The following is a 17,578-nucleotide window of genomic DNA, read 5'->3' on the forward strand; positions in this document are numbered from 1 at the left end:
GGAGAATATTCAATTTACTAATTTTATCTTTCGTTAATTTAAGGATTTATTTATTTATCTATTATTGTTTAGATAATGGATTGATTTATCAGAATTCAATTCATTCGTCTCCTCTGCCTCTCGACGGAAGAAGACAACTGGATCTGGCGGGAAATTAGAGCTCTTCGCATTGTGCCGACGGTATCGGAAGGTGAACTTTTGTTGCTATAAACAGAGTTTCTAGGTGTGTGTTTTGTATTTGTAGTCCACATCTTTTTAGGTTTGTTTGTACGTCTTTGAATTATGTTGTAGGGTGTACAGATGAAATCTCATAGCCAATCGGAATTCAAAGCAGTTATCTAATAGCCACAGCTTTCATTTTATGCGGATTTGGATTGTTTAGGTGCTCTGTATGTTTGTTTCTGGAGTTTGTAGTTGTCGGGTAGGTGTAGGTGGGTGGGAGTTGTTATTCCGTATACTTCTTTAAAATGTAATGGAGATTTAGCCACTGCTGAAGACTTGGGTTACTAAGCTGTTTTGATAATTAGTATTATACATACAGAATGTTTGCTTGATTGGACACGGGAATGAATACTTAGTGGTTCTTGGAATGATCAAGCTTTAATGGAAAATATAGGTTTTCTTTGAATGATGTGAACTGCAAGTTGAGCCTGGTGATGATTGTTGGGAGAGGAGTCCCACATCGGTTAATTAAGGAGTTGATCATGGGTTTATAAGTAAGGAATACATCTCTATTGGTACGAGGCATTTTGGAGAAACCAGAATTAAAGCTAAGAGAGCTTGTGCTTAAAGTGGACAATATCATACCATTATGGAGGTTCGTGATTCTTAACAGAGTCAATATCATACCATCTCTATAGTTGGCTCTTTGGTTGGTGCCTTGGTGTTTTGCCGATTCGTGCCCGCGGTTATTGCTTATGAGTTGTCAATCCTAGCTTTTTTGAGGGAACTTAATCTTAAGCCTCAATTTGATTTCATACCAGTGTAATTTGGATCATGCTTGCATTTTTCATGGTTTTTGAAGAACATGTCATTCATTGTCTTATTCTTGACCTCTTATATTTCTAGCTCTGGAGCTGGGGCTCGTGGGTGATTGATTTAGCCGTTTTTTTCTTTTTTATTATTTACTTGTGAGTTCCACTTTTGCTTCAACAAATTAGATTATCGATATTCATTCTCTATGCTTCACAGGTAATCTTGTTTGAGATTTTGTTTCATTGATTAGCACCTTGAATTAAAGCCATGGTTATTATGTTCCTTAACCATGAAGCTCTCCGCCTTCAATATGCTGTGTGGGCAAGGATTAAACATGAGAGTTCAGAAACAAAAGGTGCTAGACAATAGGGTTAGTCATTTTGGTACTGGAAAGACAAATATTTTAGAACATTCATTTTCTATGACCCATCATCGTGTTGTCTATGTGGGACTTTTAAGCCAACATTTTGTTGAGAATTATTGAGAGGAGTAGTCTCACATTGGCTAATTAAGAGGAAGATCATGAGTCTATAAGTAAATAACACGATCTCCATTGGTATCAGGTCTTTGAGTGAAACAAAAAACAGAGTCACGAGAGCTTATGCTCAAAGTGGACAATATCATATCATTGTGGAGGTCGTGGTTCCGAACACATTTTAATTATAAATTTCCATGAACTTTCAAATAGGGGGTTTGTACCATGTATCTTTATAGACAATGAACTTGTTTATTTAGCGGTTCTGATGCAGAAGTTGGATTTTTATGAGTTCACATGGCAGAAGATACTACAAACAACTATGAAAGACCAACCCAAAACATTTAATTAGATAGGGCACCGTCGTGTCAAAAGTTGTAATATGGCTTTCTGCTAACAACAGATATCTATACTATCAAGGTCGGTTCCCTTTACCTGCATAATTAGATCCAACAAAAGGCAGCCTAGCAATGTTATTGACTTATTATGCTGTTATTGCTTTAAGAAAACGTGTGTTTTTCTCGTTGGAGTTTCTTTTCTCAATTATGTATCATTTTACTTGTTATTAGGTACATACAGTAGTGGAAAAGTAACCCCTCTTCACTTATTGTTCTGTTGCTCTGCCTTTTGTTTGGTCGCACTTGAGATAGAATTGTTATTGTAGTTGAGAGGCGTTCAAGTGTTGGGTTATGGTGCTCGACTTCATTAGAGGCTAATAATCACATCACACTTTGCATATTTGATTGATTCTCTGAGATCCCCCATCTCAACGAAGCATTCCTTATAAGGGTGTGAAAACTTCTTCCTAATAGACACATTTTAAAACCGTGAGCTTAATGGCGATACATAACGGGCCAAAGCAGATAATATCTGCTAGCGGTGGACTTGAGCTGTTATAAATGGTATCAAAGTTAAACACCGGGGCGGTGTACCAGCGAGGACGCTGGGCCGCCAAGAGGGGTGGATTGTGAGATCCCACGTCGGTTAGAAAGGAGAACGAAGCATTCCTTATAAGGATGTGGAAACCTCTCCCTAGTAGACACGTTTTAAAACCATGAGGCTGACGGCGATACGTAACAGGTCAAACAGACAATATCTACTAGCGGTGAGCTTGGGCTGTTACACATTCCATTTGTTAATGACTGTTTTTACTTAAATTCCTAATATAACAGCAAGGAAACCTGCGTGGCTTATCTACTTATCTATATAATATGATAATCTTGTCCGAGTTAGTTTATGTACATTTCGACCAATCTCGAGGCAGCTGCTTATTTGTATATTGGAAACCTCATAAAATTTTCCATATTAGGTGAGGATAAATGATTTGAATTCATAACTTACAAAACTTCCTTAGTTTTCCACTGGTCCTTCTGACTGTTATTCCCCAACCTATGTTGGTTTATGCTTGTCTATTTTGTATTTGTTAGTGTCAGCACCCCAAGCCCATCATTAATAGATATTGTTTGCTTTGGCATGTTACGTATCGTCGTCAGCCTCACAGTTTTAAAATGTGTCTACGGTTTCCACACCATTCTAAAGAATGTTTCGTTCCTCTCTTCAATCGATATGGGATCGCACTATCTCTCACTTATGTCTTATTTTCGAGCTCTAAATCTGTGCTAAAAGGGTCATAATTGCTGTATCTTTACTGAAACAGTTGTTAGTTTTCTGAAAAGAAAAGAAGAGAAAGGTAAAAAGGCTGCAGAACTAATGAGAATGGAGGCAAGTTTCTGTTTACCGACATTGATGGCCATTACCTTCAATCATACAAATGATAAGTGTGAACTCTATGATTGACTTTGATGCAAACTTTACATCTGATCTTGACATGATTTGTTTTGATGGTTCATCTTCAGTTTAATCATTTGAGAGAATGAAAGAAGTTTGCTTGGTTATGAGAATTCCAAATAAGTGGGTTGATGCCAAATATTACATTCCTAGAAAGTTGACGTCCAACCAACTCTGGGGTCATTTAAGAGCTTGACGGTACGGTTCCAACTCCATTGATGTAAGAATCCCTTTTCATTGTTATCATCAGAAGCTTTATATGTGTGGAAGATAATGCTTTGTTCATCCTGGGCTTCAGTTTCCACCTTCTTTGTACTTGTTATGATTCTTGGTATTTAGTCTATAGACCATCTCCTTTGACAGTTCATTCTTTTCCTTCTCTTTCTTGTTCTCTCTGTCTCTCTTTTCCCTACCTGTGGAAGAAAAATGATTTATCTGTAACAGCTCAAACTCACCGCTAGTAGATGTTGTCCTCTTTGAACTTTTCCTTTTAGACTTTCTCTCAAATGCATCTGCTGGGAGAGGTTTTCACACCCTTATCAAAAATGTTTCGTTCTCCTCTCCAACTGATGTGAGATCTCACAATCCACCCCATTCGAGACCCAGTATCCTGGCTGGCACTCGTTACCTTCTCCAATCGATGTGAGACCCCCCAATCCACCCCTTCAAGGCCCAGCGTCTGCTACCCCCAATCCACCCCGTTCAAGGCCTAGCGTCTGCTGACACACTGCCTCATGAATGAGTTCAAAGTTAGAACAGTCTCTGTTTCCTTGGCAACAACATGTAAAAGATCAAATCGTTGTCGTTTGAAATTAGTCGAGTATAATATATATTGGAGATCAATTCTAGTATCCCTTTGAAACTCATTTATTTTCGGTCTTAACTTGTTTCATTGTCTGGGTTTAGCATAGGTTTGTGCTCAGCCTAGAAGAAACTTAACCAAATGGCTCAAATAACACTCTTCTTTGATCTTTATTTGGAGTTTCGGAGTATTAATAATTGATTCTCCACATTAAATGTCACTGCAGAAAATTCTGACATTTACTTTTTCCCTGTTGCCAATCATCAAGGAATGGTTTACTCAACCAAGGATCTTACTCTTCTACAATTAAATTATATTCCAACAAGAAAAACCCAAATTCACAAAATATATCATTTTTAGTACATATATAAAGATAACCCATTTTTTAAAAAATACTTATATTATTGACTTCTCATTTACTTCTTTATAAACGTTTCAATTTGGCAGTGTATAAAAGTTTCGATATGGTGGTGACGTACAGTGACGCAATACTGACTACGATTGAAGGAACATTATTCAAAATCAAGGAGCAAATGTAAATATTTAAATTTGGGTAAAAGTGTAACATTTTGAAATTCAGGAACAAATCAAAACCAACTCGATCCAAAACTTAAAAAACTTGGTAGACGCTTCATTTTCTTTGTTCTAAACTACAATTTTGTTGGTTGTTCAATAATGTGTAGGACAGGAGATTTGAGCCTCGACTAATTTTGATCAAGAATTATGACTTAACTAACTAGTTTGGAGATGCTAGAACACGTTTGTGTTTTCATTTCTCGTTTCTTATTTCTCAAAATTTCAATAAATTTTTAATAAGTCTAATTATATCTTGTTCTTTATTTTTTAAAAAAAAATTAATAGGGTTTTAAACTTTTTTTTTTCTTTTTTTTTTTTGGGTCTAAAAAGTCGATATTTTGTCTAATAGTTCCTGAAGCTACTTATCGTTTTTTTAATTCACAAATTTATTAAGCACCGAATTAAAAGCCTAAAATTTTATTCGACAAAAAAAAAAAAAAAAAAATATCTTGTTAGTATATGCAGTAACGGTCAAATTTTTTTTCATTAAAATGTATTTCTCATTTATTCCGACTTTAGGTTAAATTAAATTTTTGTATTTCATGAATTATTTGTGTATTTATCTATTTATTTTTGTTTTAAACAAGGCTAAATTAATAAAAATGTCTCTAAACTTTGTACTTCATTTCAAAAATGCCTCTAAAATTTTTTAAAAATTAGAAATTGTTAGTACTTTATTTCAAAAATATCCTTGAACNATATATATATATATATATATATATATATATATATATAGATACATACATACCGAAAGAACAATGATAAGTTTATTGCATCAAACTGGGAGTCTTCCACTGCATAATTATTTAGAATATGATTCAAAGTTTTCAACTTTTTGTTGAAAGGAACCATTGTTGATACTCACAGTGAAACCCTATCAATTAAGAGCCTCTGTCAGCTGGTAAAAGGGACCATTCTTCTTAATTTTCTAATTAAATTTCGTCAACTTTTCATTTTTATTCATAAATATGAAATAAATTCAAAAGGGTTTTCATTATTTTATTCATTTTTTATTTATTTTTTAAAGTTCAATGGAGGATATTATAAAGAAAGGGCTCAGCTTTTTGACTGTCTCTCCCAATTGTTGTATCTCCATTAATCTCTTCAATTATTTTGCTTTCAAATTCCCCATTTTGTCCAATCCATCATACAACTACTCAAAACAACATCTCTTCTCTTTCTCTCTCTAAAAAAGCCTTTGGAATGTCATTTTTGAAGGGTTTAAGGTTTTTTCTTTTTCCTTCGTGGCTCCCCATTTTGGTCGTGTCAACTTTGTGGTATACTCTTCAGCTGCTTATTCATGCTGGGCTAAGCTTTTGGTTGCTCTACTTTTAGGGTTAACTGACAAAATCTAGTTTGATCTACGTATTCGTCTAAAAGATCAAATGTTTGAAGGTATATTCTCTCAACTAAGAGTGACTTCTAGATGTACTCCGGATTGTGTTGATTAGTTGAATGAGTGGTTAAAGGCATTTCTATATCTCTAAACGAGCCATATACGGTATGGTTTGGATTCACACGTCGTATTCGTGACGTTAACATTAAGATCGTAAATTTTGATCGAAAATTGAAAGATTGATAATAAATACAAAATTCAAGTTGTGCTGCTAAATCTTACTGCCACCATATCTCTATTGCATGCCTGTGGTCCTTTTTGGCATTGAGTTGGATGCCTTTAAATTAAAAGAACCTACATTGGTCCCTCATCTACTAAGTTTTGGGAGTTTCTATAGCTTTCTATCTTCTAATGCCTTACTCACCACACCTTTTGCTAAGGGAAAAAAAAAACCCTAATTTTTCTTGCGTAAATCGAGTAGTTTATGCCGTCTCGAAACCCTAATATCAATCTCGAGGGGTAGTTTGATAACAATTTTGCTTTTAGTTGGCTTGTTTTTACGCAACGTTTAAAATCTTGGAGCTCAAGATTCAGAAATGACTTTTAAAAGTTGAATAGTTGTTTAAATTTTTTTTTTTTTTTTTGAAGAAAACGAACCCGAGAAATTTAAACGAAACCCATATTGAATTTTAACACAAAATCAAATCTTGTGAAAAAATAATTGCAAAAAAATGAAAAATTTGTATGCTAAAAGGTAAGAACAATAATTAGGGTTCTTGATATTGTGTGTCTTTTCTTTTGGATATGTGTAGCTAGGGCATGCATTGTTCAACTCATGATGTATTAAACAAATCAATAAAGCTGTTTGTAAATGCTGAAAAAGGCTACCCCTTTTACTTTCTTTCTTGGTTTAATTTGAATGGTCCCATAGGAACTTTGTATAATTTTTTAGTGATGAGTTAATATATTTATACCCTATACTGATGGATAATTAATGAATCGAGTCGTAAAAATAGGAAAAATTATTCAACCGTTCTACGTAGATTCTAAAATTTATATGCTTCTTAAGAACCATTAGATACAAACTCGAGATAATCGACTTCTCTTTCATACATCCAACAGTGCAAGCAGATATTGTCCTCTCTGGACTTCCTCTCAAGACTTTAAAACGTCTATGTTAGGGAGAGGTTTTCACACCCTTATAAAGAGTGTTTTGTTCTCCTCCCCGACCGATGTGGGATATCATAATCCACCCCCCTTCAGGGCCCAGTGTCCTCGCTGTCACTCGTTCCTTTCTCCAATCGATGTGGGACCTCTACCAAATCCACCACCCTTCGGGGCCCAGTGTCCTTGCTGGCACACCACCTCATGTCTACCCCCCTTGTGGGAACAACCTTCTCGCTAACACATCACCCCGTGTCTGGCTCTAATACCATTTATAATGGCCTAGACCCACCACTAACAGATATTGTCCTCTTTGGGCTATCCATCAAAGCTTTAAAACGGATATGCTAAAGAGAGGTTTTCACACCCTTATAAAGAGTGTTTCGTTCTCCTCCCCAACCAACATGAGATATCACACTTTTGGACATACGCATTGAGAAGAGGAAACCGTCATTCGTGCTCAGTCTATTTTGTAAACGTGTCGTCGAAAAAGCTCGTGCCACGTGGTCGAAAACACACCTTACCTTTTCCTTTTCTATCCTTTGACATATAGGCAAGATGGGAGAGGTTAAATAAATTCCTGTTGGCATCTTCTTTGCCTTTACCCATCACACTGTCATTTCTTGTGTTAAAGCTTTGATCTTTCTTCTTCAACCTCCTCTTGATTTCTGGTCACACCTTCAAATGTAAGTTCATCATCCCCTTCTTTTACATTTATACATGTTCTTATATTTCTTTAAGGCTTCCAACAAAAACCCTAATTTTTTTTTTCAGATTTAATTTGATTTTTTTTCAGATTGATTGATTGATTCAAGAACAATGAAGAAACCATAAAATTCAAACATGTTGAGAAACTCAAAAGAAAAGGGTTTTGAATCAAAAGAAGAAGGAAAATATAGGTTCCCCAAGGCTCCAACAAGCTCTAGGCAATGGTCAGGGTTTAGAAACCCAAGAATTGTGAGAGTTTCTCGTTCATTTGGTGGCAAAGATAGACATAGCAAAGTTTGTACCATTAGGGGCTTGAGAGATAGAAGGATAAGGCTATCAGTCCCTACCGCCATTCAACTCTATGATCTTCAAGACAAGCTCAAACTTGGCCAACCTAGTAAGGTCATTGACTGGCTCCTCGACGTCACCAAGCTCGATATCGACAAGCTCCCACCGTTGCAGATCCCAACCGGGTTCTCTCCGTTTCACCAACAGATGCTTTTCCCTCCATATGATCATCATCATCATTATTATTCTTCTTCTTCTTCTTCTTCTTCTTCCCAATTTTGTAACTCGCTCCCTCTGCCCTTCGCCGTCGACGTGAAAGGCGATTCTACGGCGATCGAGAAAACGAAGATTTGGGATATGGATTTAGCGTTACAAGGAAAAGCTTCTTCATTAACTAAAGGGAAGTGGGTTGATGGAAGTAGTAATCAACATGTAGAAGATTACAATTTTACACCTTACAATACTTACAATTCTTCTCAATTTGGGAACAATAATGGAGTTTTTCCATCACAAATTGAGGCTCCAACGAGTTCATCATCTGCTTCTGCACTCTTCTTTACACCCTATGCTTCATATATTACAAACCCATTTGAAAGCCATATCCATTTCTTGAGCTCAAATCCCCATGCTTTGTCCAATCCCTTTGTGCCTTCAGCTCTCCACCCTTTTGCTTCACAGAACTTGAAACCCTTTTCAGCTGCAAGCTTCAACTTCAAGCAGCTTCTTCATGCAGCTGACGGTAATGGCGCCGACCGCTCCAATAAAGATGGGGCGGCTGGTGACTCATAGAACGGCCGAGGCAGATAGGGACGGAGCGAGGAAGGAAGGAGAGGAGAATTATGTATCCCTAGTTGTTCATCCTTGGAGGAAAAAGGTATTGTAAGCTATATTCAATTAGACATGCAATGTAATGTGTTAAGCGCTTTTGGATTCTTCAAAATACAAGTTAGAATGCAAGCTTTCTTGAGAAGAGCTTGTAGAATGTTATATATTAATTAATTAAATAGATTGTATGTTGATTTACTCCTAGAATGTTAGCTATTATATGTTATATTGTATGTTAGGATTGTTGGGAGAGAGTCCCACATTGGCTAAGTTAGAGAACGGTCGTGGTTTTATAAGTAAAGAATACATCTTCATTGGTATGAGACCTTTTAGGGAAACTAAAAGCAAAGTCAGATAGAGGTCGGTGATTCCTAACCTTATAAACTTAGTTTGAAAAGGAGAAGGATCTATAAACACATTTAGCATGTTTTTGGAAGGTTTGAATGGATCAAAAAGAAGAAATGGATTGAAATTGTGATGAACATAGAACAATATGATGGGTTAAGCTTGTGGAAAGGCTACTAATATGTTGATCTACAATCAGTCAATGAATTTTTCCCCTGACAATTAGTTATTTTGTTGTAAGAAACAAGGAAAAAACAACAGAGAATCATCAAAGATGAACAGTTTGGAACTGTAGAAGACAGTAAGTAAGTGACATATTTTGGTGCACATTTGATTGATTCCTCATAAATATTGTAGGGACAGAAAAGGACCAAAAGGCAAACCTTTGAAAACTGCAACATAATGTTACACTATATTCTTTTAAAATGGGAAGGCAGTGGAAGATTGTGCAGCAAGAAAAAGAAAGGAAGAAAAATGGGTAAGTTTCTTCTTTATGAGATTATGAGAATGAAAGATAATAATGTGTCTCTCAGGCAACAACATTGGTCACAAGATCCAAGACAAAACTGGAACACATAAATTAATCCTAAATACATATATGTTTTGTTGCATTCGACAAATCCCCTCTCCACCTCTCCACTGTCACTGTCCCCATCATTTTTTTCTTCTAAAAAATGAAGAAACATATATATGTGGTCCTTCTCTATCATCTCTCTAGATAGGACGAGAAGGTAGAAAAGAACGAGGGATTTCTTAGTATGAACGATAGAACCATAAACTTTGAAATAGTAATTATTACTATTATCTAATTCATTAAACTATGTTCGGGTTGATAAAAAATGATATGTTCATGTGCTTAATTTAACCTTTACCTTATAAATTAATTAATTTTTAATGGTTCTAGCTTTGTTTATAAATGAATTATGGTTAAATACAGTTCTCATCTATAACTTTAAGAAGAGAAAACAAGCACAATTTTCGAGAACAAAAAAACGTCACCAACGACCTCTCCTCTCGATCATTGCTTTAGCTGTGGCTTTAGGCTTTTGGTTTGCATGCTGTGGGAGGCATGGGGATTGATGCCTTTTCCCATCTCATTATTCAAAATTGTGTGACCACTCACTCGTTGTTTCCCACCTCTGCTGTGTTAAAAGAACAAAAGATTCATCATTTAGTGTTTTATGTTAGGCATGTATTGTTGTATTCTTTTAAAATGGCTGTATTTTGAACATATTTCTGTTCTGGCTCTTACAAAAACAGCCCCATATTTGTTGCAGGGGATCTCCTTTTTCTAACACAAGCAAAGAAAACTCAAAAGCTTCTCCCTTGAACTATGGCTTTTCCATTTGTTTACTCTACACTTTACTTCAGAAGAACAAATGAAACAAGTAACAGTTAGAAGTGCAGAAAGAGCAGTACACGTTTCACTGTAAGAAAGCAAATATCAAGGATGAAAAAATAGTAAGAATGCAAGCAAACTAGCCATTGTCAATGCATACCATATGGTTTATTTTGCCTAACCAAGTATTTGACATCGATTGCTCGACATCTAACACAATATCATAAACGTTACCACGATAATCTGTCCAACTCCTTGTTTGGCACATGCAGAACGCTTTTTGAGCCATCCTTGTCTCGGTCGAAGTTGTTGCATTCAAACTTCTTAGCTTGAAACTGTTCTATTTCATAACACATTTGTTTCAAAATATTTTGCCCACTAGGGGCTTTCTTTGCGATCTTTGTGGGTGTCAACCATGGCTCAGGAGCACCCCCATCAAAAAGAGCTAATTTTTCGATAAGTATCTCATTTACAGCATCGAATATGAGCTCGGGATGAATTTTATCCCTGTTTGAAGAGAGGAAGCTCTTGCAGGGCTGAACCCTTCTTTTGATGGCAAGCCACCCACCTGGGTAATTGTGGCAGAAACCACAGAATCAATATTTCTTGGTATCATATGCAAAAGCCTGCAATGAGTTGGAATATTCAGGAATTCTTCACTTTTACATCAACAGAACAAATCAAATTCCTGCTGACGAGCTTCTATAATGTCTTGAACTCAAAACCTGAACAAAGAAATTTAAGAGCAAGAGATGGAAGTATAGCATATAAGTCAGATATCTTTGTTTTTATAAATCCAAAGACATGTGAGATAACCAAGCATTGCAGAGTTCAGCATTAATCTTCATAATCGTCGAAGTACATTGCAAAAGTGTCCTAAATGAATCAAACTACATCCTTGTCATAACATCGCACTACGAATCTTCCATCCCCTTGTCAGAAATAGATTTCAGCTACCAGTAGTAAACGTTTCAAAAAATTACAAAATACAGTGCAATGTATTGGCTAGAGTAAACTGGATTCCTAGCTGTGTATCTCTAAATATTCTCTGTATGCTCGTAACCTACAACTATAAGAAAATATCCTTATGAAAAACGGTGAATATGTACTCACCGGATTAGGTTTCAAAATTTGCCACAAAGAAACATGAAACTAATGAAATGTGTAGAGGGGATAAAAGGCTCTTCTAATCTTGCAAGACAAGCAACGGTTATCCAAATATGGCAGCGGATGATGAACTACTATATAGCAAATAACCATGTGAACCAATCTTAAAAATATGGCCACGTACTTTGTGAGAACTAATCATCAGCATGTGGGAATCCTGCCACGGAAATGACTCCAGAGAATTAGAGCTACATATACTTGGAAGTTAGAACAGACTTCATACTAGAGCCAATGAACACCTAAATCATCGTCGTCCCTTCTCATTATTTATAATCCTACGGTAGAATTTCCAACATGGACTAGATTCGGAAATGGGTTTTTGACCAAATGGATTCTGTTCAACATATTTTTTAACATTTTCTGCTGTAGATAAACCCTCCAAATAAGTGCGAAGATCACCACCAGGTCCTGTGGAAGACTAAATGTTAAATAATACATTGGGAAAAGATTAACAGTAACCAAAGAAAAAAGAAAAAAAAAACAGCGGTTACAGCAGGAACAAAAGATGGAATTTCCAAAGCCTGTAACGGATCCTTGGGACATGCATAATTGACCGCCCAGGATGGCTAAGAAACATTCAGGGATCAGTATAGAGCAATTCCATTTCATAGAAAATTGATATTCATGTATATTTCAAAAATTATCTTAATTTTAATCTAAAAACAAATAAAATTTTCATCAAATGAAAAATATTTCATATGCATTTTAAAAGAATCTGTGACACTTGGAAGAGAATTTCTTTCAACACTTGGTGTAAGACGTTACTATTCTATCTACACTATTTGCAGTAGTTGGAAGAGTTTTTTGTAACCTCCATGGTGAGCCCTTTTATTGTACATTTCATTTAGTCAGTGACATTGTTTCTCAACAACAACAACAACAACAATGGTGCAATTTCATCATAGATTTTGTGTAGATTTTTATAGTTGAAGAGAAACAACAAAATAATAAAAATTAAAATTAAAACAAAACATCCTACACTATTCTTGAAATGCATATTAAAGTGCAAGCATGCCCAGACGTTCTCAGCTACGTATATAAAACACCCTACACTATTCTTCAACTGTATATAACAATTAAACTACAAATAAAATAATAAAAAATTATTGTTAAAAACTAAATAATTACTTACGAGGTTTTAGNAGAATGAAAGAATATGATACAAGGGCATCACATGTGGCATGGTTCATACCTAATGACGTATCATCTCTGTCCTTGTACTGATACGTAGTAGGAAATATTGCAGTATTAGCCTGAAAATGATGACAAGCCAAGACAAACAAACTATTAATCAGCTTAAAAGAAATTGAAAGAGTTCATATCCTCAAATGGAAAGTGTAGAAGTTTTCAACTAACTGGATTCCGCAAGGCCTTGTATGGAGAATCATCCAACAGTAAAGTGTTTGATGCATCGAACTCCCCCTTTTTCCATGGAAGATTCGGTCCCAAATTTTCCCATATTTTTTTCAGTTCCTTCAAAACGAGGGGCTTCCTACTGTTCTCAATAGTGTTGAACCTTGTAGCTGTACAGTGCGATTGATCCTGTATCAACCATCTTAGCATTGTTATAGAAGAGCATGAAACTTGTAGGAGGGGAAATCCAGGTAATTGACTCGACCAAAGAAAAAAAAAAAAGAATCAGTAGGTTACATAAATCCCTTGAATCTAAGTTGCTTCTACTTCATTTACCAAGCACCACAATTAAAATTTAATGTTCTTACCTTGAATTTTCATATCAAAGCTCAAAATAAACACAACTTTAGTTTTAATCAGGTTGCCAATTTCCAGTTTAAAAAAATGTATTCCACCATTACTAATTCAACATGGTTGGCAAGCAAATCAAGAAAAAATGGTTAAGAAGAATGTAAGCAAAATTAACATGTAAAAGCAACCCGATAATTCCTTAGTAGCAAGGTGATGCATACTCCTACTTTTGTGGAAATATGACTTGGCTTACCCAGCAAAAAAGTAGCTTGTGTCTGGAATCTCTCATAAGAGACTTAACTAACATACTCAGGTTCTTCCTGCAGAAAATAACATGAGTAAGGATATGAATAGCGTCAGGGCTAAGATTTTGAAGCTAATGCCAAAATTAGACATGCACCAGAAAGAAAAACAACTGGAAATCATATTTAAAACTATTATAAGGTGAAACAGCAATCAATTAACCAGCTTTAGGTTGAACTACCGGGTTCTCGATGACCATATCCCCACTTCAAATCTCTCAAAACAAAAGCTTAGAAAGTCGTCACAGAAGGGCCTCTTAAACACTGAAAAAAGAAATAATATAGCCAAGTAAATATGAGTTTGATGTTCATTAACGCTAAGGCCACATCTAGATGTGTTTTCTTTCACCTGCTTTACGTGATATTACGAAGTCCGGAGTGTATCCACGTGGACAATATGGAACAAAATCTACGAGTAGTCCATTTACATCAAGTATGAGAAGCTTTTTCTTTGTAAATCCAGTTGCACTGTTGTTACCATTTGTTGCATCACAAGACAAAAAACGAGGAATCTTTTTCTTTAAAGTTTCCTCTCTCTCCTTCACATCTGATGTAATTACACCCACAGAGCAGTCGACTGACATTTCTTCCGCCACAACCTTAGTCGACATTTCTTCCGCCACAACCTTAGTCGACATTTCTTCCGCCACAACCTTTTTAACTATCTTGGTGGTGGTAGATTGCTCATGCAAACTAGTTGCATGCATTTCATTTAAACAGTTGAATGCAGCATCTTTATTATTGTCTTCCACTTCAGAATTCAAACTTCCTTCAAAGGAACCTGCAAACTTTCTCCTTCTTCGACCTCTTTTTCTCACTCTTCTTGTTTTGCCATGGGTATCATCACTGTTTGATTGAGCCAAACAATGCTTAGTCTCTAAGCAGTCATCATGTATTTTAATCATGGTAGCATTTTCAAAATCCTTGGACCTATGAGGATCTGCAATAACCATAGAGCTTTCCTTCGTATTTGCAGACAACTCTGTTTTTTCACTAATTGAGCAGTCAACTGATTCTTCCAACAAAGCCCCATTCGTAACCTCTTCTGTTACAAAATTTTTAAGGTGGTCATTTGTCTCCTCTTCATGAGGGTGGTTCAATAGAGAATCTTTCTTTTCGTCCTCCACATTGGTTTCCAAATTTTTTTTAGGGGACTCTAAGGACCTTCCCTTTCCACGACGACGCTTTCTTTTCCTTATCCTTTGGGTTTTGATATGGCTCGAAGGAGTTGAATGATCTACAGTCTCTGTATGCTCATCATCTCGTTTAACCATATTAGTACCTTTCCCATCTAGATCCTCGGGAACTAAAGAATTTTCCTTTCCATCTGCTGAATAAACATCTGCATTTGGGGAAGTAGATGCTTCATCATCTTCTTTAAGAACTTCAACGTTCAATAGGGTCAAGACAGACATTCCAGATGCTTCTCCACATGGTAAATCATCGTGCTTCTTCTCATTCTTTTCCCCTAGTATATTTACTTCAAAATGAGATTGTCCTATTTCTGGCTTCATGTTTAAACACATTTTTTTTGGAGATTCTTGAGAAACATTATTTTCTGTTGAAGCATCATATTCATCAGGATCACAACCTCGGTGATCGCCTCTAGTGGTGTTACCCCTCCTTCTCCTCTTTCTTTTCCTTTTCTTTTCCAAACAAGCTTTTGCATTACAAACAGCCATTTCCATCACCTGCTCTAATCTACAGTAGTGTAATTTCACAGATGAAATTAACTTCAAAGGAAAAATCTGAACACTCCTAGAAACCTCGACATTCTCAGTCAGGGATCTTCCTAGAATCTGTCTTCTTCAAAGCTTAAGACTACTGAGCTTGTGAAGGTATATGGTATTAGTAATTCCAGAATCCCATCCTTTGATTCCTTGTAAACTTCAGTAGCAGCAACAAAAAGAAAAAAAAAAAAAAACAGACGAAAAAAATCCAATAAGCTTTATGAGACATAAGTCCAGCTTTTCAATTGAAAATTGAAATAGTTCTACATGTACTAATGAAGAAAACAGGAAAGACTTCAAAACATGTGATACATGGACAAAAGCATATTGTATAAAAATGGATCCACAAGTTACAAGCTCCCAAAAATTCATGTGCATGATGGATATTTTTTGACTCCTTTGGGTTTGTGAGGCATCAAGCCCATTCTGTTTCATTTCATCAATGAATTACATTTGTAATAAAAAGAAAACTATTCCAATAGTGTAAAACACATCTTAAATGGCAAAACTCAAGTTTTCTCTGCCCTTGAGTAAGCCACATATAGTTTTCATAGAAAACAGAGGGAAGCATGGAACAAATGAATTTTCCAAAAGAAAAATGGAAGTTCTCATAACAACTAATATGAGGTGAAATGGCAATGCAATCTGACATAAAAAAACTCAGAACTGGTTTTTCTTACCATCTCAAAAGTATATCGAGAGAATCCAACATTAACAGTAAAATGAAAATCCTACCTTAGAAGATAAAGTCACGTACAGTGTACACTAACATGAAAACACTACAAATATAGAAAGATAATGCAGTCGAGGCATCCGGATAATGTAAAATTCAAAGAAGTAGCCTAAATGAATAAGTTATACCTACGTGCATCAGAAGTTCTGAATTTAAGTCGTTAACTGCCTATTAGTCTGCATGACTCAATGTCCTTGTGCGTATGTCCTTCACATTTTCAATACACAGTATTATCAACTATTTTTCAGACTCAATAATAGACTAAAGAAACCAAATCGTAAGTTTTTTTCTCCAAAATGAAGACGACTAATTCTTAGATGTTGTAGAGCACGATCATGTCTCAGCTCTACTATCAACACCAAACCAAATCAACAATATAAAAGTATTCGAACCGTGCATACAATAGAATTCCTCTCACGCAACCGAAAAGTAGGTCATTGCGATAAAGACAAGAATAAACATTAAGAACGGGGAGCCAGTACTCGGTAACAGAGTTCAACATCAAAAGGCGGCTAAATTATCGATTCGTTCATCACTAATCACTAAACGAACATTTTTCCAGATTCGGCTAATGAACCGCGCTTATCGAAGTGATACATAGCGACAATAAGAGCAAAAAAAAAATGGAAAACGAAGGTCAGAGAAAATAAAAGTAACCTTGAGAAGCCGAAGGTCGTCAGGATCTGAAAGAAGCACAGAGAAATACTTATGAACTTGTAAAAGAAGAAGAAGAAGAAGAAGAGAAGAAGTGATGTAAACATAAAGCAGAGATAATGTAAAAGTAGAAGTTGAACTCCCGCGAGCCGCCCCGCCTCCACACTTTTTTCATCGTAGGTTGCGAGCTTGAGATTTACCGGGTTTATGCGGTGTCCCTGGATAAAGATAATCCGGTCCGGTTTCGTTAAATTCTCCTCAAGGTTGTACTATCCGAGTCACCAAACATGTTTTGGAGTGACAAGTTTAGCCAAATATTAAAATATCTATTTTAAGATTTCGATTTATTTTATTTATGTATATTTTATAAATAACTTTGGAACATTTATTTAACTAACTCTCAATTTACAAACAAAACTAATATATCCGTAAATATTCGAATTTTTCTATCAAATCATCCAGTCGAAACAATGTAAACATATATGATGAATGTATCAATAATTATCAAGAGCAATCGTGAATTAAATTGTTGAGGTAAGTCCCAATATAAACATTACGAGAAATTATTCGTTTAAAAAATTATTTAAGCATTTTTTAATATATTATTTTATTTACATTTTTTAATATATTATTTTATTTAATTTTCTTATTCATCACCTAGGCGAGC

General features: G+C 35.6%; 2 protein-coding genes and 1 long non-coding RNA gene across 7 annotated transcripts; 2 read left to right on the top strand and 1 right to left on the bottom strand.

Moving 5' to 3' along the window:
• The first annotated feature begins 74 nt into the window (after nt 1-74).
• Nucleotides 75-3,605, top strand: LOC111779599. The gene is made up of 2 exons (XR_002812707.1): nt 75-190; nt 3,108-3,605. It is a non-coding gene; the product is annotated as an uncharacterized LOC111779599 (long non-coding RNA).
• A 4,105-nt stretch (nt 3,606-7,710) lies between these two features.
• Nucleotides 7,711-9,094, top strand: LOC111780483 (transcription factor TCP5-like). The gene is made up of 2 exons (XM_023660904.1): nt 7,711-7,802; nt 7,891-9,094. Exon 2 carries the CDS (start codon nt 7,960-7,962, stop codon nt 8,899-8,901), a length of 942 nt encoding a protein of 313 aa, XP_023516672.1. The 5' UTR covers nt 7,711-7,802; nt 7,891-7,959; the 3' UTR covers nt 8,902-9,094.
• A 1,618-nt stretch (nt 9,095-10,712) lies between these two features.
• Nucleotides 10,713-17,107, bottom strand: LOC111779988. 5 transcript variants are annotated; one of them, XR_002812779.1, is made up of 9 exons: nt 16,915-17,001; nt 16,386-16,464; nt 14,144-15,681; nt 13,977-14,058; nt 13,746-13,812; nt 13,145-13,330; nt 12,981-13,041; nt 11,913-12,196; nt 10,713-11,346 (listed from the first exon to the last, which is right to left on the bottom strand). XR_002812779.1 is itself a non-coding variant. In XM_023660214.1 (8 exons), the coding sequence occupies exons 3-8, from the start codon at nt 15,480-15,482 to the stop codon at nt 11,324-11,326; spliced, it is 1,758 nt and encodes a 585-aa protein (XP_023515982.1). In that variant the 5' UTR covers nt 15,483-15,681; nt 16,386-16,464; nt 16,915-17,001; the 3' UTR covers nt 10,713-11,323. The 5 variants fall into 5 exon arrangements, 4 of the variants coding, with proteins under 4 accessions (XP_023515982.1, XP_023515979.1, XP_023515978.1 ...); XM_023660214.1 differs by lacking the exon at nt 11,913-12,196; XM_023660211.1 differs by having other exon boundaries at nt 10,727-12,196; nt 16,390-16,464.
• Nucleotides 17,108-17,578: the final 471 nt, after the last annotated feature.

Source organism: Cucurbita pepo, chromosome LG18 (genome assembly GCF_002806865.2).
Source record: "Cucurbita pepo subsp. pepo cultivar mu-cu-16 chromosome LG18, ASM280686v2, whole genome shotgun sequence".
NCBI classification, from domain to species: Eukaryota; Viridiplantae; Streptophyta; class Magnoliopsida; order Cucurbitales; family Cucurbitaceae; genus Cucurbita; species Cucurbita pepo.

Bases quoted from the DNA above. Each gene is read 5' to 3' on its own strand.
- LOC111780483 (XM_023660904.1), top strand. From the start codon at position 7,960: ATGTTGAGAAACTCAAAAGAAAAGGGTTTTGAATCAAAAGAAGAAGGA.
- LOC111779988 (XM_023660212.1), bottom strand. From the start codon at position 15,482: ATGGAAATGGCTGTTTGTAATGCAAAAGCTTGTTTGGAAAAGAAAAGG. The intron at 14,059-14,143 runs GTGAAAGAAAAC...TTCTTTTTTCAG, and splicing joins CGTAATATCACGTAAAGCAG to TGTTTAAGAGGCCCTTCTGT. The intron at 12,197-12,980 runs GTATGAACCATG...AGTCTTCCACAG, and splicing joins CAGAGATGATACGTCATTAG to GACCTGGTGGTGATCTTCGC.